General features: G+C 37.6%; 1 protein-coding gene across 2 annotated transcripts in view; it reads left to right on the top strand.

Annotated features, from left to right (window-relative positions):
- DAAM2 (dishevelled associated activator of morphogenesis 2) overlaps window positions 1-25,213 on the top strand; it is a 161,430-nt gene that overhangs the window by 66,709 nt on the left and 69,508 nt on the right. For both annotated transcript variants that reach the window (XM_070932454.1, XM_070932453.1), the window contains exons 4-6: window positions 13,496-13,570; window positions 16,507-16,601; window positions 24,666-24,999. In XM_070932454.1, the coding sequence (XP_070788555.1) occupies window positions 13,496-13,570; window positions 16,507-16,601; window positions 24,666-24,999 (504 nt within the window). The remainder of the gene's footprint in view (window positions 1-13,495; window positions 13,571-16,506; window positions 16,602-24,665; window positions 25,000-25,213) is intronic.

Genomic DNA, 25,213 nt, shown 5'->3' with positions numbered 1-25,213 from the left:
CTCTTTTCCCAGCATGAGTGTGGGGAAATAGGGGTGTCTGGAGAGTTTTAATTTTCTGTTTCAGATTGTATGCTCTGAGTGAGAGGAGCCATGTGCCGCATCATACTTGCACAGTAGTGCACAAAATGCGTACAGTATATCCAATGCATTAGAATAATGTCTTCATTATTTGATTGTTAACTTTGTTACCTTAAAACATACCTACGCAGTAACTCTATTTGATTTTGATAGTATATTCAAACTCTCTGGTCTCTGTCTTTTTATCATTTATACTTTGGTATAAGTATATTTCAAGTTCTGTTTCATAGCTACTGTTCTATGAACTTCTGTCTCATTTATGTTTTCCAATATCCATTGTTATGCACCCTGCAAGCCATTCCATTGCAAGCCTATGATATGGTGGGTGATAGAGTTTTTTGATTTTTAAGAGTCTTTGAACTTTTTCACAACATTCATTGATTTAGGAAAAAAAATGTTTTCAGTGTTCCTCTCATCTGGAAACCTAAAAAGGTGTTCATCTGTGGCTTTTGAAAAAAGGAAATCAGCCTGTCCCCCTCTTTATCTTTTTTCAAGACTTGCTGAGTATTTCCTAAATGTATAAGCAGGCCTGCTTGTTCAAGGTCACCCCATCAATGATTTTATTTTGGTATCTTCTCTGGCTTGCAGTAGTGCTACTTAATACAGTCAGGTTCAGAAATATTGGGACATCGACACAATTCTAACATCTTTGGCTCTATACACCACCACAATGGAGTTGGAATGAAACAAACACAATGTGCGTTAACTGCAGACTGTCAGTTTTAATTTGAGAGTATGTACATCCAACTCAGGTGAACGATGTAGGATTTACAGCAGTTTGCATACGTGCCTCCCACTTGTTAAGGGACCAAAAGTAATGGAACAATTGGCTTCTCAGCTGTTCCATGGCCAGGTGTGTGATATTTCCTCATTACCCCAATTACAATGTGCAGATAAAAGGCCCAGAGTTCATTTCAAGTGTGCTATTTGCATTTGGAATCTGTTGCTGTCAACTCTCAAGATGAGATCCAAAGAGCTGTCACTATCAGTGAAGCAAGCCATCATTAGGCTGAAGAAACAAAACAAACCCATCAGAGAGATAGCAAGAACATTAGGCATGGCCAAAACAACTGTTTGAAACATTCTCAAAAAGAAGGAATGCACCGGTGAGCTTAGCAACACCAAAAGACCTGGGAGACCACGGAAAACAAGTGTGGTGGATGACCGAAGAATTCTTTCCCTGGTGAAGTAAACACCCTTCACAACAGTTGGCCAGATCAAGAACACTCTCCAGGAGGTAGGTGTATGTGTGTCAAAGTCAACAATCAAAAGAAGACTTCACCAGAGTGAATACAGAGGGTTCACCACAAGATGTAAACCATTGGTGAGCTTCAAAAACAGGAAGGCCAGATTAGAGTTTGCCAAACAACATCTAATAAAGCCTTCACAGTTCTGGAACAAGATCCTATGGACAGATGAAACCAAGATCAACTTGTACCAGAGTGATGGGAAGAGAAGAATATGGAGAAGGAAAGGAATTGCTCATGATCCTAAGCATACCACCTCATCAGTGAAGCATGGTGGTGGTAGTATCATGGCGTGGACATGTATGGCTGCCAACGGAACTGGTTCTCTTGTATTTATTGATGATGTGACTGCTGACAAAATCAGCAGGATGAATTCTGAAGTGTTTCGGGCAATATTATCTGCTCACATTCAGCCAAATGCTGCAGAACTCATTGGACGGAACTTCACAGTGCAGATGGACAATGACCCAAAGCATACTGCAAAAGCAACCAAAGAGTTTTTGAAGGGACAGAAGTGGAATGTTATGCAATGGCCAAGTCAATCACCTGACCTGAATCGCATTGAGCATGCATTTCACTTGCTGAAGACAAAACTGAAGGGAAAATGCCCCAAGAACAAGCAGGAACTGAAGACAGTTGCAGTAGAGGCCTGGCAGAGCATCACCAAGTATGAAACCCAGCGTCTGGTGATGTCTATGCGTTCCAGACTTCAGGCTGGGATTGACTGCAAAGGATTTGCAACCAAGTATTAAGGAGGGAAAGTTTGATTTATGATTATTATTCTGTCCCATTACTTTTGGTCCCTTAACAAGTGGGAGGCACATATGCAAACTGCTGTAAGTCCTACACCATTCACCTGAGTTGGATGTACATACCCTCAAATTAAAGCTGACAGTCTGCAGTTAACGCACATTGTGTTTGTTTGTTTCATTCCAACTCCATTGTGGTGGTGTATAGAGCCAAAGATGTTAGAATTGTGTCAATGTCCCAATATTTCTGGACCTGACTGTATATCTTTCTGTTGTTTGCACAATTACTTGACAAAGACACTGAATAGTTACTAAATCTAGAAAATCTGTTTGGATGTATGTATATGCCTCCAAATAAATTTTTAGAGAATCATTGCTTTGTTTATGTTAAAAAAAAAACAAGTTGTTAAGCAAATTGTGTTACTATCTATTTCCATTTGACTGGCCACTCAGTGTAGTTAGGAGTACAATCATTTTTTTTCGCCATAATGGTCCTTCATTTTTTGGAGGGAGGTCACATTGTTCCAGTTGAAACATATGTCATGATGTCTCATCCTTTGCAGAGGTCTCTTTCGAATAGCACACTGGAAATAGTGATCATATTATGAAAAAGACTTCTACGATGGCGTCACATTAAAAATAGAATACTTGCTATGTGAACACTACATTACCATTTCATAGAATTAAGAAGACAGTGAAAAGAAGGACTAGGGATTATGTGATAGCAGTGTTCCAAAATTTGAGGGGCTGCCGCAAAGAATCAGCCTATTCTCCAAAGCACTTGAAGGCAGGACAAGAAGCAATGGATGGAAACTAATCAGGGAGAGAAGCAACCTAGAACTAAGGAGAAACTTCCTGACAGTGAGAACAATTAGTGGCTTGCCTCTAGAAATTGTTGGTGCTCCAACACTGGAGGCTTTTAAGAAGAGATTGGACAATTATTTGTCTGAAATGGTATAGGGTTTCCTGTTTGGGTAAGGGATTGAACTGGAGGACCTCTGGCATCCCTTCCAACTCTATTATTCTGTTCTGTTATTCTGTTATTCTTTCTATGATCATGTATATCCATCCCACCAATCCCAAAGAAAGTTCAGAATGGTATAGGATCTTGCATGGGCAGGGAATTGGACTAGAAGACTTCCAAGGACCTTCCAACCCTGTTATTCTATGTTCTATGTTCTACATATGCTACTAGCTTCTGATCCATTCATTAGTTGGGAAGGAGTAGATACAGAACAAAGAACTTTCTCCAGTATGTTTCCTTTGGCATAAAGCTAAGATAGAAAAAAAATATGGAATCATTTAAAAATGTAGAAGTCATTCTTCTTTCTGAAAGAGGAAAATAATGAAAAGAAAAGTAATAGGACCCTGTAAGTTTTTGAAAAGTGAAGATCCTGGACAGAATGGAAAACCTTGATAGGGATGGGATTATTGGAAGTATAAGGCAGGTTATTTAGTTGGCAGAACTAAATACGTTATTTTGTATGATTATTTTTTGTACCAATGTTTAGACACCCTAAAACTCAAAACTCATGGTGACTTTTTAGTAATTTTCAAGTTATTTTATGAACTACAATTATTATGCTTAAATTTCATCTCATCATTTCTCAGAAATAGAAGCATTACTGTCCTGACCTCCTTTAACAACCAGATAGAAGAATATTCTTATTTTTCTAAGAAGGTTTTCATTAATTTTTCACTCTATACTTGATGACATCAAGGGGAAATGATTTGAACTCCTCAGAATTCCATTAAAGTGCTAACATTCCAGTGGAGAATATCCACTCCTAGATAAAACTCTGACATGTCAACTCTTTCCTGGGGAACAGCTGAAGGGATGAAAGCTCTGCTTTTTCTCTTGTTCTCTCCAACTTTCTCATCTTAACTCACAGTTTCCGTTATGTAATGCTGGATCATTTATTTATCTTAAGAATGGAGGTCACTGAGGTTCAGGCCCTTGAAATTATATGTTTATTTTTAAAACCTGAAGAATTTCTTCTCTTTTTTTTAACCATGGGAAAGGCAATGAATATCTGTAATTTCCTCATTTCTTCCTTCCATTATTATTTTTTTTTAAGAAAAGAAGCTTTACAGATGTCCAAAATCTACAGTCATGACCAATTTCTCTTAGTTTTTTTGGAGAAGGCTTCCTCAAGGATACCTTCCGAATATGGATGGCTTCAGTGCCTCAAAGCTGAAAGATTTATTTTTTTTAAAAAAATGCTCAGTTAAATCACGTTAAAGGCTGCTTAACCCCCTGCTGTCAAGCAAATTAATAATTAATAATATTGGAAGCATTGAGAAAACTTTGCTTCCAATATTAATGTTGAGAATTCTTGGTATATAATCCCTTCAAATGAAGCTGTTCCTTCAGCTGCTACCAGAAGCAGCAATTCTGGTGTCATTCCTAGTGCAATTATGGGTGATTTTTTTGAATCTGTTTTCAAGAGCAAATGATTTTCTGATACAAAGATAATTTAATAATTATCTGACCATATAAAATGCCCTTTAAGCAAAGTGTCACATATACTTGGCATTCTCCATACCCTATGCTTACAGTAACTGGTGGCTGTTGTGGGGAGAGCAAATGATTTTCCTTCCTTCCTCCCTCCCTCCCTCCCTCCCTCCCTCCCTCCCTCCTTTCTTTCTTTCTTTCGTTCGTTCTTTCTTTCTCTTTGCAACTTGTTCAGAACAAGTCATTCAGTATCCTGGTGGAAGAGGTGTCAAACAATCCTTAAAAGCACTCTGTTCTGCATTGACCCAAAGGGGACTGGGACATAAGCCTTCTTCACTGCTTCCATTATCAGAAAATATTGTTCCAAATGGCCATTGGTTTCTGCTTCATCTCTTTCACCCTTAGATGTTCTCCAATTTTGTTCAGGTTACTATCTGTCATGTCTTCTAATTCATTACTCTCATTTCTCTGTTAAATCAAGAGCTTGATTGGCTTCTGCAAAGGAGAGGAGAGGATTAACAACAGTAGTATTCCCTCTTCAGACTATAGTATTTCAGTATTCCGTTTATCAGCCAGACCTTTTACAATGTTTGCAATAGGGAAAGCAGAACATCTACTTCTGGATTTTAGAAAACCATTCAGATTTAACAGGTGCTTGGGTTGACATTTTAACACTTCCTCAGAATTGCAGAGCTTCATACAGCGTATCAATCTGTCCTTTGCAGTGGAGTTACATAGAGATTTGCACCATTAGTCCTAGTTTTAAAATATGCTCTGGTGCATGTACAGAAGGAACTAATTGCAGGAGGTTTGCGATTTCCATGATCAGCAAAGATCCTCAGGCACTTCTGAATGAAATTTATGTAAATCTCTTAAGACGAGTAGCCTGGGCAATCTAATGGCACTTCTGAAATTTTTCTGGTTAACTGTGGATGGAATATTAGCAGACAATATGGTGAACTATACAGTTCTATGCTGTTTGGGAGCAGTATGTACCCCAAAATTGGTAGATGAGTGAATGGAGCATCTCATTAGCAAAATGGAGTTGTTATAGATCATTGCTACTTCATCTTCCGACCCTCAAGACTAGTATGCTGCACTGTAGAATAACAGATACATAGAAGAAAATTCCCCAGTTCTAACTTTAAGTTAAACCTATGGTTGATTGATGGCTTACAAGCAACCAATTAAATGTCCGTGTGTGTGTGTGTATGTGTGCGGGGCAGAATCCTGTTACCCTGCCATTAAACTTCCTTGACTAGACTAGAGATGGCCATTACTCTAAGCTTACTATCAAGCTGCTTCCTGCTGTTCTTTCTCCCAGGAACATTCCTCAAAGGCAAGCCAAAGAGGGGGAAGTCCATTTTTGTTCTCCAACGATTATCAATCTCCTCTTTATATCCACCTATTTGTGCAACCATACAAACATGTATTTGGAAAGAGGTAGTCTACTTTGCTGGTAAGACTGCCAAGATATAACCTCATCACATGAGACAGTGGACCAGGCTAGATGAAGCAAGCCCTGACTTAGAGTGGAAGTCCAGGTGCTGCAATGAGTAGCCAAAGATTTCATCAGCTAGGTGTGTTCCAAAGAAAAAGGCTTCACGCAGAGATGCCAACAGGAAGGGGCTGCTTATTCATCTATAAAGTCTCCCTCCCTTTCTCTCTTTTTCACTAAAGAATTCCATGTATCTGTGAATAAACTATGCAAAATAGCTTATTACTTCACCACATGTAAACAAACACACAAAAACTCTATGTTCTGAAATAGAAAAATGGAGATATTAATTCAAGGTCAACTTTCTTGTCTACATGCTAGAAGATTGAGCTGGAATATCCTTATCCATTATGCAACTTCTGAATTCGTAGAAGATATATGACTTAGGGAACTATATAAATGCTATATGTAAAGAATAAAAATAAGTGGAAATGTAAATTGAAGGGATGAAAAGAACTAATGTTCTTTTTCATTTTCAATCTTATTGCTCTCAATTTTATAAACACATTTTAAGAAAAAAAAAGATATTGAATTAAAACACATTTACATAGTTGAAATATATGTAAATTAAGCTCCTATGCAAATATCAAGTTTATATCATTACTAAAAGAATCCAAAATCTTCCTGGACTAGAAGCCCCGTGGGCCTAACATAAGTCACAGATAGCTGTCAAAAATATTCTCTTTGCCTTTAAGTTTCTTCTTTACTGTATGATGATCACTCAACATAAAATACTGATTATGAGAGAAAGTATAGGGAGGAACATGTAGAGGAATTTCTGTATTATGTTGCAATTATTTTTGGCACAGGAAGCCATGTGTGTACAAAATACTCAAGAATTTAAGTAGATGTATGTATCTTTAAGCCTGGAATGGGCCATATTTTTCAGAATTCTATATATAGCTAAATTTATGAAAGATTAGAGTATATGGTATGCATGCATATCTGTGTGTTTTGGATTTACAGAAAAAAATGGCATATTCTGAAGCATTCAACTGCTGTACGATGCATTCACCTTGATGTGATCCTTGTGTAATGTTTGAAGGATTGCTTATCTGCTTCTTGCCCGCTAGTATAAAAAAGCTTTTCAATTTTAAATATACAGTCTAAGCTTGCAATCGTTTAAACTTTCCTACCGTGGGTTTTATCCAGAAACCTACATAACAGTCTGCACCCAATATAGTTATTGTAACATTTAAGCCTGTTTTAAACACTGCAATTACACAGTTTATTTAAATCACAGTCTGAGGTCTCTGTAAATACTTGGGTTTAAGAAAATTTGACCTTGGTCATTACATTTCACACAGTACACCCAGATTTTAGCTTTTTCCATATCTGAAAGACCCGTTAAGTTGGCTTATAGGTACAGCCCAATTAAAAAGCACATTAAAGAGACGCTTAGACTGTCTTGTATATTCATTTATTTGACACAGAATTGTGATCAAGTAATACAGGAATTGGGCTGTACATGTGCAGATTTGTATGCTCAGATATGTTTAGAATGTTTAAAAATGCACAGCACTTTCAACCCACATGCTCTGGAAAAAATGTGACAAGAAGAATTTCGAGGAGCCATTAAGATAACTGTGGGTTATATTTTATATATCACCACTATATTTTGGAGAAAACTGATATACCCAAAAGTGACCTAAAGGAATTTTTGGTCTGTCTCTCATATTTTGTGGAAAAGCTTCATAATAGAGAAGCAATTCATATTCTGTTCTTTTTCTCTGCAAGCCCCCTCCCCCTTCAATCTCCCCATCTCTTTTTTGCATGTATAAATAGTCGAGTGTCTTGTTCCAAAGGTGCTTTTCAAAGGCAACTGGACTTTCTTGGTCCCCCCCCCCACTTGAAAACGAACTGCAAAATAACCGAAGAAGCTTCTTGGTCAAGAAGTGAAATGTCTTCAAAGCAAAACCAAGAAAGTCCAACTGCCTTTTGGAAAAGCACTTTTGGGACAACCATGACCTGCATGATTGAGAATCTCCATAAGTAAGTCCAGTATTTTGTAGACATAGAAAATGATGATATACATTCAAGTCAATATTTGAGTGGTCCAAGCTGGAGACAAATTTGTGTTCCAGGGATTTTAAGTCAGATTTGAGTGGCACTGTTTTCTGAATATTCGACTCCTAGGAAATAATCTAATAGAAAATTAGGGACGTGGTTGAAGTTGAGGAAGGATGAGGTTGAGGTGACACTTTTGGAGAAGGTTGCTAGTAGCCAACACTGATTTGATGTCATATAATCAGTCAATTATTATTTCCAGATTAATATTACATAAGGTTTAAGTAATGTGTAATATAATTCGTGTGAAAGCACAATCAAGGAGCTCTCTTTTAACACACAGTCTTGCCTTCTGCTCAGGGCACTTGGATCAGAGCAAAAATCATGGTCTTGTCGCTAATATGTTCCTCTCCACTATTATAAATAAATGACCAGTAACTCATAGAAGCTGAGAAAAACAGATCAGGATCAGAGATTTGAATTAGCCCAGACTTGGAGTAGCGTGGATTCATTTGTGGTTTGCTGTCTCCCAAGTAAATATATTACAAATTGACCTGCTGTCTTAGAATTTGGACTTCCCCATGTCTGATACATCCTTCCAATAAATAAACATATCAGAGGTCGTCTTTTCTGATGTAGTATGGTTTGCTAAAAGATTAGTTGGCTGCTTTCTTCTCCTGCTGAAACTTACAAAATATTTAAAAGGAAATCAGAAAAAAGAGAACACAGTCATTACAATTTGAATTACTTTTCTCTTCCCAGACAATAGGTAACTCTGCTGTAGAATTTTTTTTTAAAAAAAATCATGCTCTTACTGACATAATCAATCAAGCTTTCCTATTCTTTTTAACGGAGAGAACTGTTTCTCAAAGTTCATCAATCTGTCAGTCTATTTATCAATGATATGTGCTTTATCATACCAAATAAGTCACCAGGAATTCACACACATTCCCTGACAGAGCTAGATGGTAGTCCCAGTGGGTGTCTTTTCTCCCATGGAAAGCTTGGGAAAGCAGAACTTCCACAAGAGTCTAACAAAACTTTGGAAGTGCTAATCATGTGTTATGGGAAACAGGACTTCTCAGCCACATCTGCCTACTGAGTAACTGGGTCCCTGTGGTCTGTCCTGTTTCAAATTGAAACCTCTTGTGGCTTGATTGCCTCGGAGGGTGTGTGTGTGTGTGTGTGTGTGTGTGTGTGTGTGAGTAGTCTGAAAAATCTTGACTTTGTTCCAGTTCCAGTTATAAATGTATATTTGTGTCCTGTGGGGAAACTATACATATTTTGCACATTAATCAAAGAACACCAGTCAGCAGAACGGCAATCAATTGCAGCACAAAGCAATCCTCCTTTTTTCTTTTTCTTTTTTGGAAAGAATGTGTTGCATTTCATTGATCTGAAGTGATCGTTTCTTTTTTCTTTTTAAGGATAAACCCGCTCTCACGGAAGAGGGCTCAACAATGTACCAATTAAATATTGCTTCACTATAAAATTCCATCGGACATTTTTCAAATAAATCAAAAAATATTCTTCTAATAGAAGCTGTTCTTTTCTCAGTGCATGGTTTTATGCTCGTCTCTAAATGTTGATTCTCCAAATCGATGAAAGAGATTTCTGCTCTTCAGCATTCTGACATATTGCATTCGGTCATCTTTTTAACACATTACCAGATAAAAAGCAATGATCTATACTGGTATTTAATGTAGTCTTGGCCTCCCTGATTTACCCTCTGATAATCGGTTGGGAAATCCAAAAATGGACAGGAGGAGGGATTATCTAAGTAATTTGATTACTTTGGAAGGTTTCATTCACAGCCAGCTATGTAAGCCAAGAGCTTACATCCAGAGTTCCACAAGGGATGAACGTGGGATCAAGATAATTTTTTTTCCTGGCTAAAATTAATCATGAGCCTCTCCTGGCTTTTGTACACCACATTTTATAAGTACTTGATCCAAACAGCTTCCTGAATGATTAGTTCTTGAAAAGGCTTGGTGGAATAACCAATGGCCAATAAAATAACAAGAATATCAATAACTAATTTTGATGCCTAATAGGTGATAAATGAATAGAATGAGCCTGTGTTCTGTAATAAATGCTACCTTAATGTGTGAACTATTTCTTCATGGTGGAAGGGGAGGTGTTATGGGTCTCAACTTCTTCCATTACAATACTTCTGTGTTCTCAGTGCCTCAGATGACTCTCAGTCCAGATTTAGTGTGTCACTTCACCATCGGTAGCATTGATCAGTAGTGGGACAAATGGCCACCTGCCTTACTATGTTGCCTACCACTTCCTTCCTTCCTTCCTTCCTTCCTTCCTTCCTTCCTTCCTTCCTTCCTTCCTTCCTTCCTTCCTTTCTATCCCTATTTCTTCCTCCTCTTTGTCCAGACAACTCCCAACTTTTCCTCCTTGTTAGAAGAAGTTTTCCATTCTGCTCACTTGTCTCTGTTTCCCGAGGCAAGATGGCAAAGTCTTGTAAATCCTTTTGCTTTTTTGCTGTAATTGTATCTTGAATTTTAACATCCTCAAGATTCATCTTGCAAATTTATACTGTATTTGCATTCTTCTACCTCTAAGGTATCATTTTGTTTTCTTATTTAGATAACTGCTTCTAGTTGCTCATTTTTACAACAAGCTATTTTGTCATCTAGCTCAAGCTTTTCTGGACTTAGAGTAATTTAGTCTTTTGTGGAGCAATTATTAGAAGTCTTCATTTTTCTCTCTCTCATGGATCTTTCAGTTTATAGGGATGACGGTAGATACTCCTAGAAGCATCTTAACATTATTACATTTCTTTATGCTTAGAGCAGGGGTGTCAAACTTGATTTCATTGAGGGCCACATCAGGGTTGTGTTTGACCTCAGGAGGCCAGCATAAGCATGGCCAGGGTGGGCATGGCCAGCTCGATGTCACTTGGGTTGGCGCCTGTGGTGGCCCGAGCACTCTGCCAGTGAAAACGGGCTCCTGAGTTTTGTTTTTGGCTGCGACAGCAAACCTCTGGCAGTGATATGGAGCTTGGAATGGCCACCTGCAGCCCTCCCGAGCTCCACTTTTACTGGCAGAGGCACCGCAGGCCAGTCCTTCACTGTTTCCAGGGCGGTCCCATGGGCCAGATCTAAGCACCCCACAGGCCGGATCTATCCCCCAGGCCTTGAGTTTGACACCCCTGGTTTAGTGGCTTTTAGTCAAGATCTCCATAACAAGAATGAGACCCATAACAAGAATGAGACTCAATTGGTCCCCTAATTGAGTGAGCCTATGCACCCAACTTGCCTATGCACCCTATAGAGTGGTACAACAATTCTACTTCTCAGGGTACAGACATAAGAGAGAGTCTCTGATATTGGAGGCTTTGCCAAACAAATAATGATCTTACACTTATCTAGGGGACAGAAAGTGTTTTTGTACTTTAAAGAATCATGAACAGTGTCTATTTTACTGAATTTTTAATAGTTAATGTTTCTGTGGGTTATTTTAAGTAGGATTTTCCCTTTTTCTAAAACTGTTTATTTTATTCAAAAAAAGTTAAAATCTAAAAGTCTTTAGCTCTTAATACATTTAACTATAGAGAAATATTTGTGGAAAAATAGGTGTAAATTCTAGGCAAAGCACATTTTAAAAATTTTAAAAGCCATTTTTATTTATCTCTTTATTGGACAACTGTTTTAGACATGAATGTAAAGATATCTGACTCAAATCAACAGATTTATTCTGGATTTTTTAGAAAACAAGTCTCCCTTTGTTCTTTATTGAGTACTTTGATACAATTTGCCTTTTATTGATTAATAATATTTACAATTCCTGTTTAAAATCTTTCTTTGCTGATGTAGAATTAGCTTTTCTGTGCATGGCTCGTGGTACTAAAATGCAAATGGAAGAACAGAGGCAGGCAGGAACAGCACTAGCACTTAGACTTATACAGTAAATAGTATTGAATTGAAACATCTACACTTTAATTGTATACTGCTTATAGGCTGCTCGTGTTCAAAAAAATGTGAACATTAGCAAGTTTATCAAGAATAAAATCATAATTTGAAGAAAAAAAAAAGGATTATTTCTTTTTTGTCCCAAACACAGGCTTGAGGTCATGCATTCGACTGCAATTTATTTATCTAGGCATCTAGTTACTATTTTGACTCAATTTCTGGAAAACTGTGAACTGCCTCAGTGCATGTGTTTTTTTTTGGATGGAGTAAAATTGAAGGCTAAATAGGGCGACATAAAGCACAGCAATTTGTAGCTAGTTTTTGAAGCAACATCAGCAACTGTCCATTGGGAGCCTCTTGCCATGTCATGTTCTTGTAAGAAGCCAAAGTGAAGTTCATATTATAACAGAGAATGGCCTCACACTGTTTTGTACATAACAGCCTCACCCTCCTGTCTTTAGTTCACTGGAAAACACAGTGTATTTTGATAAGTAGCACAGCAGTATTTTTAGAGAATAATCTTATCACTATTTGAGTACAGCAAGACACCAAGAACCTAATCTCTACTTGTTAAATGAAGGTCATTCCAGAGAGGATATATACTGTTTAAAAATGATCAGGATAATGAAAATAGAATTTGTTATTTAGTATGTATTGCTTATTATGAATTGAAATGCTCCAAATTACAGGAGACCCAAAACTAAATGGGGTGGTACTTAAATAAGACTGTGGAACAACCCCCCCCCCACCCAGCAATATCGAAACGAGGTATCTTGATCTAGCTTAGCAAAACCATCTCAGTTAGAAGCCATCTAGGGAAATGCATCAGTCTAATTGTGTGGAATTAAATAAAGCAAGGTATTAGGGTCTCTCAGTACCTTGGACAGATCCTTTAGGCAGGTTTCCCCCCCCCCCCACCCCAACTTGGGAAGTTGTCCCAGCAGGATGAAAGGATTTGTAATATGAATGTCTTCTTTTACCTACTTCCTCTGAAAAATGAGCTGTATCTCTTAAAGGTCTAATGATATATTTTGTACTTAGAATATGTGGTGATGAAGGCTGAAGATCCCAGTAGAGCCATGTTCACTTGGCCAAATGATGCCCATCACTACAAGTCATATTCTTATCTGGAGGAAGAATGGGAAATAATCTCCAGAAAAGAACAGGAATTAAGTGATCAGTGGGGCACACACCAGAATTTCATCTTAATGAATCATATATTGCTGTTATTCTTAAAATTTGTTTTTTTATTTTTGGTTGGGATATTAGAACTATAATGGTCTTTTATTTTATATCAGATAAACCTGTAGATATGAAGGAGAGAAAATGGAAACTAGAAAAAGCAGAATTGATGGTGGTATTTGGTAGGAAAAACGAAGGTTTTAAAATGTTGATTCTAAGGAATATAGAGTTGTGATATTAGCATTTTATTTAATTCATAAACTGTTTTGAGAGGACACTGCAGAAGACATCCAGGCAAATGGAAATGACTCTGAATTTTTTGTTATATAATTTTTCTTTATTTTCTGTTTCAGGAACAAGAAGATCCTAACAAGCTTGCTACAAGCTGGCCAGACTATTATATTGATCGCATCAATTCCATGGCAGCAGTAAGTAGCCTCTTTACCCTCTAGAAATTGTTGTCTTGATCTATCTAACTCTGTTTGATCTTTTCATCCACCCTAGTGCTGTTGGAGAGCCTGATTCTTAGGAATAAGCCAGCTTCCCCACCTTTCTACATTTTCCTAAATTGTAAATAGTCACAAAGCTTTTAAGCCAATGGTTCAACTGCTACCAATTCAAGCATTGCCCCAGGCTTTCTGTGGCATGTCAAGGATAGTAGTCCAAAATTGTGTTGGTCAAAACCTATTTAAGGAGAATTTCAGAAGTCCTAAGGCATGAGGGCTGTAGAGTATTCTTGTGCTGTTTAAATCTCCTAAATCACGTAAAAATGAAAAAAAAAACAAAACCCTCTGAAGTTTGGCCCTACTTGGAGAAAGGGGATCAGAAAAGAGCCTATGCTCCCAATAAACAATTTTGCACTCCATCTCTAAGCTCTTAAATTTGTGGAGAGAAATGAAAAAACGAAGATGCTAGCTAGGAACTCATTTCTACCCTTCCATATTATTTTAAACAGGGCAAAAGCAGCATGCCTTTATCTCTATTTATATTTTTTTAAACTTAAAAAAGGCTACTTCACTCATCTTCGATAACAGAATAATAGAGTTGAAGGGCCCTTGGAGGTCTTCTAGTCCAAACCCCTGAACAAGCAGCAGACTCTATACCCATGATGGTGAACCTATGGCATGCGTGCCACAGGTGGCACATGTAGCCGTATCGGAGGGCATGCAAGCTCAGCTCCGGCGTGCATGTGCGCGCTACCCAGTTGATTTTTGGACCTTCTGGACCCACCAGAAGTAGAGAAATAGGCTGTTTCCTGCCTCTGGAGGGGCTCCGGGAAGGGGGTGGGGAAGGCTGTTTTCGCCCTCCCTAGACTCCTAGAAAGGGTCTGGAGGCTGGGGACAGCAAAAAATGGGCCATTGCATGCTAGGAGCGGGGGTCGGGGGGGGTCACGTGCACATGTGCGGGGCAGGGCGCATAGAGTTATGAGTGTGGGCACGCATGCGACACACACCCTGCTCCTGGCATGTGATGGCAAAAAGGTTAGCCATCACTGCTCTATACCATTCCAGGCAAATGGAATGGTATAGAGTACCATTCCATATAGTATCTTTTTGAAAGCCTTCAGGAAAATAGGCATGTTTTGGTAGTTCTTAGGAATCGCTTCTCTCACCTTTTTCTGAAACACATGAAGCATTTGGTGGAATGGATCTTTGTATTTCTGTGTGAATACTGTGAATATGTGTGAATACTGTGAATACTGTGTGAATATGATAATTATTACTGCCATCTTTCCTTCCTCCTCTTTCAGCAATATAAAATGGTGAACAGTTCAAGCATTCTTCTTTCTGTCTTCAGTAGCTTGAACTTAATAACGCAAGCCCCTTTCCTACTTGATGAGAAGAAAGAAAAGTTACTTTTACACCACTGTATTGCTTTTGGAAACTTGTCAGTACTTGTACTCCAAGATATATTCATTTTGTTAGAAGGGTTTGCAAACGAATGACTGAAGCTACTCTTCAGAACCGTGACTACCCCGAACCTATGATGTGCGTGTGTGTCAAAGGCCAACAAGACAGCTGTTACGCATTTAAATTTCATAATTTAGAAATAATTTACTTGGAACGTAACAGCTTGATGGAGCAGAAAAGAAAATACATCTTTCAGCACACCTAACTCCACTTTGGATAACTTTCAGTTCAACCACTTCTATAAACAATGGGGACAAAGAACAGGCAATGCATGAAGGTTAATGTATAGGCAGTTCCTATAACAATGATGTCAGATGTTTCCACTTTCCTTGCTCAGGTGTCAGAGTCACTGGATGAGGAGTTTTGCTGTTTTTTTTAAAAAAAATGTACATTCACAAATTAGCTCTAAGTTATTTGATACTGGGGATACATGGCTCTTCCATCTTTATGGATAAATCCCCCCAAAAAGGCTGGTTCCTTAATGGCCGCCACTACTGGAGAGAGATTATCTATAAGAGTATTTTGTAGTGATTGGTTTTTGCAATGTTTAAATTTCATTTTTGACAGAAATCTTAAGTGTTCAGTAACAGTAACTCTTAAGAAAAAATAAAATTTCACTATAACCTTTACTGGCAAAGGGCAATATTACTTAATAGAAGAAAGCACAGATTAAGAGCCTTTTATTTTCTGAAAAACCTTCCACTGAGATTGTTTTTTTTAAAAGAATTCTTTTTCTTGCTAGCTTTTAAACATTTGGTTTAATTTTTTTTATTATGTTTTTACTTTCTTGCTGTGAAGGGCTGTCCTCTCTGTTAAGAGGGACAATAACTTGCTTGGTTTTAGTGGACTGAATTTGACTTTCCACAGAGGTCACTCGCCAAGGTTTATTCCAAATCCCTGGGCCAGTTGAATAGCATACAGTACAAAGGTCAAATTACTTCACTGACTGACCATCCTGAAGTTTAGACTTGTGTTGGAATATCCAACTCTGAATTTTGTAAGCTGCAAACTCAAAGTGAGATGGAAAGTTTTGGGGGAAAGGAGTAGGGTATAAAGGGTATGAGTGAAATAAAATTTTTAATGGAAACTATTGGAAAATTTTGCTCTTTTGTAACATTCTACTGTAAATGTCTGAGAATATTGGTGGTTTTTTAAAAAAAACCTTTTTTCTTCTTACTGTTATTTAAAATCAACTGCAGGTGAAAAATGAAATATACAAAGAAATTGTAATCATGTCTATTTGAAACCCAAACTTTCAAAACCAGAAGGGCTTCCTAGAAAGTAAAATCTTTTCTTTCAGCTCTGTTGCTGAAGGTTTTGTTTTCTTGACAGCATACAAATGGTTTCTCCAACTTGATTGGGCGGGTAGTGCTTGATTAATCTTGAATTACTCAGTAATTGCATCTCTTCTCCTGTTCTGGATTCGTAACTCTTCCATGGTCTCATCCAAACAGATGCAGACTCTATATGCTTTTGATGAAGAAGAAACAGAAATGAGGAATAAAATAGTTGAAGACTTGAAAACAGCTCTGCGAACTCAGCCCATGAGGTATGTCATATATCTTGTTTCCATTTGTTAGATGCTTCTTAGGGTAGAACTACCAACTATCTATCATGGGAAAAAAAGTAAGATACAAGATAATCCCTTCCCTTGTTCTCAAAATATCTTGTAAAGAACACCAGACTAATTGAAGATAATTTAAATTTTTCTTGGTATAATGTTTTAGAATGGAGCTTAGAGAGTAGTCAATCACCTTCTTTCTTTAAGTAGATCTAAGCTCAGTTCTCAAACAATTATATACATTTCTCTTTCTAAATTTATGTCTTCGTTGTCACCTTCCACTTGAACCATATTGAATATTAAAAATCTTTTTTCCCCTCTCTAGTTATTTGTTTGACCTACAAATTCTTCTACCTTTCTGATAATCTAGTTGATGCTTTCATATGTTTACTCTATACACCTCCTTTCTCCCCATTGCTTAAATCTGTTCTGGGTCTAATGGCTTTTAAAATTCCAATACTTTATTACTACCACTATGTGAAATGCTGAGCTTCTAATATATGAAATGAGAGAAATAGAAAGAAACATGGGAAGTTTGTACATAGAACTTGATATAATCTGAACTCCTGCTAAATTCCATTTGTGTAGGCTATACACAGTTGTTGCACAGGATAAATCTCATCCGGTAGAATCTTGAAATGTTAGCATAAAATATTAGGCAATCTTCTTTTAGTTTTCTGCATGAATCACTAGAGTTGCGCAGAGATTTGTAGTTAAACAATTGCTCTTCATTTTGGTTCAGTACTTCCATGATAGAATCTTTCTGTATATCAAAGATGGAGAAGTCACAGAGGACGTAACCAAGCATGCTTTCTTCTGTTGCTGATGCAAGGTTTTTAAAAACAATGATATAGTACTGCAAATTATTGATTAATCAGCCACATCAACCTCTTTTGTCCAAATAAGTTATTCCATAATAGGCAGTGGATAGTGTGGACAATTTTTCTACTTGCCCTGCTAAAAATCTCCGTAACGTGTATACCATATATAGTTTCCTATCATCCTTTTCTATCATGCCAGGAAAGACATTACTAATAGGACTGGCTTTTTTTCTGAAACCTTTTGGAGTTCATTTGGAATTTTTTCCAGATAAGTCCAGCATTACTTTGGCTAAAGACCTCTGACAGCAGGCATTTATTTCCTTTGTTTATAACAGCTGTAATGAGTGTCGTCAGCAGCAGCCACAAAGTATCACATAAAGTCTTTGCTTCTAAATTGCTGGCTGCAACCCTGAGGGCTTATCCTTTTTTCTTTTTCTTTTTTTCTTTTTTAGCAATCACCAAGCCAGATTTCAAGTTAAGTCTCATAGCTCTGCTGATTCCAGAGACTCGGTTTGCTTATTGCAGGATTGACTATATGCCAACCCTCGTTACCTAAGCCAGTTCGGTGTTTAATGGAAAATAGAGGTCCTCGTGGCTGTATCCAGTCCTTTTTTGATACAAAGTCCCCCAAGATATTGGTCTTGGAACCAAAGAAGGATGGTTGCTGTTTTGTAATGCCAGTTCGAAAGCCTTATAATCACACCTCTGGCTGTAGCAATAAGCTTGCCTTAGTGTTCATATTTGAATATCTGGCAAAATTGAATATGTTTATGGCATACGCTCACCCATAAAATTAATTTTATGAAGTGTTTATGTAGCTTGCTAGCAGATTCCGTTGTAATTAGGTTTGTATCATTCTTTGCCAAAGAGAAGTCAAACTTTGCACTTAGGACACCTCATTTGTAGCTCAGAAATAATCACAACATATTAAACACATCTGCAGAATCTTTCCTGTTTCCAACATCACCCTTGGACATCGGTAGTAGAAAACGTGAAGCAGAGGGAGGAGGTAAATTTCCTGTATATCTCATACAAGCCTTTCAAGTGACTTAGTGGCTGAATTTTGAACTTTCACCAAATATTTCCAAGGCTTTTCTACATTTGGTCCTTGGCATTAGGGCTGTGTAGAGCTTCAAAGGCCATTTTGCTTCATCAGAAATCCAGTACAAATTAGCTAAATAAGCAGTGAAATGCAGAAAGGAAGTCTAGTAAGAATTATGAGCCAGATTATCTCTGCCTTGGTGCCTTTTCTACCTCGAGGTAGTAAAACACAGTTCTGCAAGGGACTTTGCTGCTCGTCAAGACAGATCACCTATAACTGTTGATTGAATTTGTTCCTTTTTATTTGATTCAATGATGTCTCTTAAGTAAGAAGAAATTTGGGCATGCAAGTAGCTGGCCATATTCTAGAAATAAAAATGTCTGCATCAATTGTACTGGAGGGATTCTCCTGGGTGTTTAGTGAAATTCCATTGTTCTTTCAGATGATAGTTACATGGCCACAAGAGGCACCACATTAATAGAACAGCCTTTTTTCCCCCTTTGTAAGAAGAATTTGAGGTCCAAATTGAACTCAGATGTGTTTCAGTAAAGTGAATGGACCCTTTGGTATGAAAGGTAGATTTTTACAATAAAGTTGATTTTTAATAGTAGCCATTGTACATATCTCCATGTCTGGTACAACTGAACTGTAGAAATGCTTTAGCAATTAGAGCCAATTCAGCAATTACAAAGCATTCAGTCACACTGCTTAGGGAAGACCTGACAATAACTTGAAAGGAACAATTGGAAGAGAGTGAAGATTTCCTTGTGAGTCGGTTTTAACCATCAGCAACTATGATTATAAAATATCAGGTTTTGAAACACAGGGGAAAATGTGTAGTGCCGCTTCTGTTAATCATCAGTTACCTTGGCAAGTCAGGATGTTGTGGAAAAGAAAAAGTTCTAAATAGAATAGGCAAAACTTAGTTGGACTTTTCTTAAAGAGTGAACAAAATGGAAACGTATCAAGAAAACTTGTTTTCTTTTAGCAAAAAAATACTTCCATCATCTAGCTGATTAAAAAAAAAAGTCATTGGAAAATGTGTGTTTTATTTTAGCATGCCTTTGACTTATTCTTCTCATGACCTCTGGTAGATGGAACCTATTTCAATCCATATTTTAGGTGGGATATAAGACCAGGATTTTTCAATGGTGAACATGTCCCTTGATCATAATATCTGAAGTAAAAGTGGAATGGAATAGCAGCTGCCAATTAGGTTTAAGATGTGCAGTGTGTTGTGACCCAGGCCCAAGTAAATAGTAGGAAAAACAAAACAAACTTTATTCGAACAGCTGAGAATTACTTCATTCCCAGCATCATTCAAGTAAATTAAAGCAAATTGCTCCCAACAAAAATTCCTCAGTCCTACCTCAAACCTTGGTCCAATTAGGCAAACTGCCAAAGGCCTTTCTTGGCAAACGTTCAGAAGTCACAGATACAAAAATAAATACAAGACGTAGATGAAGAAGATGACGAAGCTACCAACGTTGTTTTCTGGCAAAGCCCAAACGCCATTACTGGTCTGTTTTAAGCCTTATGGGAGGGGCCAATCATCTCTTGGCCCTACTCCCGGGTTGTCCTCTTTGCTTGAGCTGCTCTTGCCTTCTGGCAGCTCTTCCAATGCGTGCATTAGGAACAGGCTTCTCCTGCCTCACTCCTATCAGGCTCTGGAGACTCTGGAGTCCGCACCTCACTCCCCGATGGCCCTGGCCCCATCTCTGCCTCTGACGCTGAGCCCTCATCCCGGCCTTCCCCAGCCTCCAGGACTGGCCCATGTTCTTCCTCAGCCTCATCGCTATCTGACTCCACTGCCAGCTCCACAGGCTGCTGGCAGACCACAACACAGGGCAAATTAATTATGACATTCCTTTTCCACAGAATGTGATATGAATGAAACTCAAAGAAATGATTCTGTAGGACATTTTTAAATCCTGTGTTCATAAAGAGCACAAATTTTGTTAGGCAAGGGTTTCATTGTGAATAGTATGCCAGTGACTGTATTCCAAAAAGTGGATGGGGTAAACAAAAACTAAATACGTTTTTATCTAAACTAAGCATAAATTTAATTTCAAGATGCATGCTTGACTACAGTTGTTGAATCAACCATAGGTGTCATTTGTTGGACTAGGAGCAACATTGTTCAAATTGCAATGGCTGGGTTCATAAAACAAAGCAAAACTTTAAAAAAACTGACCCAGATTGGATCCTAAAAAGATCTGCTTGGCACAATATGCAAATGCAGCTAGTTTTTAGAGCAGGGAGAATAATTGTAATGTATAGAAATATCCAAGCTAAGTGTTTCAGTCAATTAAAGTCTTACGGTTTTTCAAGGACTGAAGGTTTTCTGGATGAGTCTCCAGAAGGTAACACCAAATGCCAGTGTTGTGTGTCCTCTCCTTTGAAACAGGTGGAAATGTTGTTCTGCAAATTAGTTTTGAAAGAATGCTTTTTGCTTAGGGCATTGAAGCCAAGTCCCCCTTTGAAAGCTTTACTAGGGAAAGCTTTCTTTCCCTTCTTTCCTAGAAGGGAAAGAAAACCATTCTATCATAACTTTTTCTTGGCTGTCTTAAGTTTTCCTCAAATAGATTTTTCTCCTCTCTCAAAAGCATCGAGTGATGTTTTTCCTCATCTGAAAACCCGTCCATAGGTGAAAAACAGCAAAGAAATGTTAAGATGAAAATGTGACTTAAATGCCAAGACTGTAAGTCACACAAAGCAACAGTTACCTTTTTTGGGAAATGAGAAATGCAATCCTGGAACTGGAAAGCCAAAACTAACAATAGACAAGCAAATCATTGCCATCTTCATGCTCTTTCATTGCTTATGCCAATGAAGGTTGGAAAGAATGCTATCCCAAAGTGATTTTTATATCTTGGCCATTTAATGCATTTCTGTCTAACCATTTGTGGTATGTGTTTGCTCTTAAACTTTGTTTGTTCTCAAAGACTAATTTTAAAGTTCAGGCTTGAACAGGTACCAAACCTCAAACTAAATCTCTTGATACTCTGTAAAGCTTTGGTTTTTCTCCAGACCTTCAACCAGTGAGATAAAGTTACTGCAGAGATAAGCTATGCAAGGAATCTCTCCCCAATATTGCATAGTTTCTCTATGTTATATAGTTATTCCAGATTTCTATTATTTGATGTATTTTGTGCATATGCATTGGAAGCTCAAGTAAAATTTATAAAAAGTATTGTTTTATGGTCTCATCTTACGGAAATACTGCAAAGTGGCCTGATATTGGGAGCCACATGGTTTGTGCCAAATTTTAAAACTCCAAATATATGAAACAAACCTACATATTTGCACCAGTATGCTCCAAATGGTTGTTTCATGGAAATTGTATTGGTTCCATCTTAGATTTGAATTGTTTTGTTTGCTGCAGGCCATTTGAAATGTACCTCTCAGTACCATATTTTTTTTTTGCAATTCATTTATTTTTCATTTATTTATAGACTACTTTAGGCTAGAAGGGATATCTTGTCAGTTGCTCACATTTGAACTTAACAAGGGATATTTGTTGATTTTTTATTTTTATCATCTTAAAGTGGATGTTCCATTATTGGAGGTTTCAAGAAAAGATTGGACAACCATTTCTCTGGGATGGTATAAGGACTGCTGCCTTGACCAGGGGCTTCGAATAGAAGACCTCCAAGATCCCTTCCAGCCTTGTGCTTCTATGATTTTAAAGTCATCCATTTTTGCATCCATTGCCACAAATTTACCTCTACACTATACCAACAAAAAATATTGTTCAGACTTTTTTTGATTGTGTTGCAGAAACTTTCACCAGGGAATGGATGCATGGATGGATCATTTCCCAGATTATTAACTCCTTTCTTGTATAAAGTGGCCATGCCTTACCATGTCTTGATTAATTAAATACACTGAAGCAGCTCCTTCAAGTAGCATTGGCAAATGTAAGATGAGCCATTCGGTTCCATGAGTGGTATAGCCATCTTTGCATCACTAGCAAGTACCGGTATCACGAGCCTAAGTTTCATGGCTATCCATGTTCTTAAATCTATGTAGAATTATAATGAGGCAGGAAAAGATCAGACATTGCAAACAGTAGAATAGAAAAAAATGAAATTCTGAAAGATCAAGGATTACTAAAGTTTCCATTTGTTGTAGGGTGTGGTACAAACTTAAATACTGCTTGGGTTTTTATTCTGTAAGTATTTGTAAGACAGAAAGAGAGATTGTGTGTGTGTGTGTGTGTGTGTGTGTGTGTGTGTTTGTTGCACAGAGATCTAGAGGACTTACAGCAAATCAAAGTAAAACACATCACTTTAAACTATAGAAATAGAAAACACATGATAGCAGGAGGGAAAAACAGTAGCAAACAAATATTTTTCAATAGCATATGATAAAAATAGCAGGTGATAAAAACAGTAAAGAGGATTAGAACTAAAGGCCTTCCTAAAAATAAACCATCACCAGCTCCTGGAAGATTGTTGGTGAACAAATGAAATGTGTCTCCCGAGAGGAATTCTAAAACGTTTATACAACTATCCAAAAATCTCTCTCAGGCAATGTAGGAATTCACAAGAGACTCAGAACTTGCAAAGGAAATCTTGATATGCAGGGCAGATTCATTTGGGTGAAACTGGTCCTTCACAGATCAGGATGCTACCTTTTCAGGTTCTGTGCATTACTGCATATGGAGTTTCAGGCTTTCCTCTCCCTCTCAAATGGTCAAACATACCAGAATTTCAGCATTCCTGTATGGTATATTTAAGATGTAAGAATGAATTGGGGAACTTTGGGATAGAGCCATCTTGCAAGGTTAGAACCATTTTAAAAAGATACTATTTTAATATAACGTGGAAGTATTAAGAAGGCTGTTTTGGGGATCAGTGGACTCTCTGACTCTCATGATATCATTTTACTCCAAGCAGTGCACTGCCAGCACCTGTCAACTTGAATTTATTGAATTGTACCTAGAAACAAATTAGAAGCCAATACATTTTGAATAAAATAAGGTGCCTTGTTTCCAGATAGCTATTTTAAGTGTCAATAAGTAATTTTCTCTTATTTTCTCTTGTCCGTATATCCTATGATAAATTATTTATGAGTAGTATGATTTTTTTCCCACTTTTCCACTTTATTAAGTACATAATATGGTTGAAAAAAATGTCTATTTTATGTTCTTGAGCTACATTCTTAGGTAACTATATAATGTCATGATTGCGATAGCCATTTTTCTAACAGATCTCAGAAAATATTAGCTAGTCTAAAAGAAACATTTAAATATAGAGTTTTTCCTTGGGTTTGACTATTGAGGATAAAATCATTTTTTATTTGTAAAGAAGCATATTCTAAAGAGAATTTTCAGCCAATGGCAACTTTATAGGTTTAATATTCTCATAAATAAGGAAAATGTAACTATATGTAGATAAATAGTGGGCAATAGTATTTTATCTATTTTAGTAGATGATCTGCACTTTAAAATCAACTTGGTACATGTTTTTAATTTTCATTTTCTGTTTGCAGAAAAATAAACTTTAATATATAAAATATACTGAGCATTCTTTGATTTTCATGTCTCAGCAAAGAAATACAAAATCAGATAGTTTGTTGGACGTGAGTTTCCATTATTTTTTCAACCAAACAACTGACTGACAGTGAGGACAGTATGTTAGTTATTTTCTGGCATAGAAAATATCTGCTTAGATAGGAGAAAATGTGGTCAAAAGGCTGTTAATAAGCTGAAATGGCTTTGGGAAGAAGACAGCAAGTATTGCTCAAACCTTTATCCTTGTGGAAATTGTTTTGTTAGGTCAAGTGAGTCATTGTTTTTTCAAATTATGTTATTTCAAGTTGGATCCATAATGCAATTTCTCTTTGTAGCAGAAAACAGGGAGTACTGAACAAATTTTATTCCACATACACATCTGCCTCCGTAAAAGGGTTTGCCCAGATCCTCAGCTATGTACACTTAAGAGCAGGGGTGTCAAACTCATGGCACATGGGCCGGATGCATCATGCACTGGCCACATGCCCAGTTTAGCAAGGGGGGTGGGAAGTCGTGATATGTCACGTGACAACACTGTGACAATGCGTGTTTGACACCCCTGCTTTAGAGTTTCCCAAATTAAGAGAAAAGATAATTTGGTTCTTTTATTAATCTGACACAATTTATGCAAAGTGCCTTCATTGTCCTTTTTTCCCCCTATCTCTGAATAGATTCGTAGTAAGATTTATTGAGCTGGATGGCCTGAGCTGCTTGCTGAACTTTTTGAAGAGTATGGACTATGAAACCTCTGAAAGCCGTATACACACATCCGTTATAGGATGCATCAAGGCTCTGATGAACAATTCCCAAGGACGAGCCCATGTTCTAGCCCACCCGGAAAGCATCAATATAATTTCGCAGAGTTTACGGATGGAGAACATCAAGACCAAGATTGCTGTGCTGGAGATCCTTGGGGCTGTTTGCTTAGTGCCAGGAGGTCACAAAAAAGTTCTGCAGGCCATGCTTCATTACCAGGTCTACGCAGCGGAGAGAACAAGATTCCAGGTAAAAAATGATGAATTGAGCAAGATGACCTGTAGAGCTGGTTCTTTGCGTAAAACAGAATAAATCAATCAAAATAGAGCTGGAAGGGACTTTGGAGGTTTTCTAGTCCAATCCCCTGCTCAAGCAGGAGACCCTATACCATTTCAGGTAGGTGGCTGTCCAGTCTTTTCTTAAAAGCCTCCACTGATGAAGCCTTTACAACTTCTGAAGGCAA

This window comes from Pituophis catenifer, unplaced genomic scaffold, assembly GCF_029215685.1.
Source record: "Pituophis catenifer annectens isolate HBS135680 unplaced genomic scaffold, rPitCat1.0.hap2 SCAF_1, whole genome shotgun sequence".
In the NCBI taxonomy this organism is placed as follows: domain Eukaryota; kingdom Metazoa; phylum Chordata; class Lepidosauria; order Squamata; family Colubridae; genus Pituophis; species Pituophis catenifer.
Note: the sequence above shows the minus strand (reverse complement) of the source record. Positions and strands in the feature narration are given on the sequence as shown.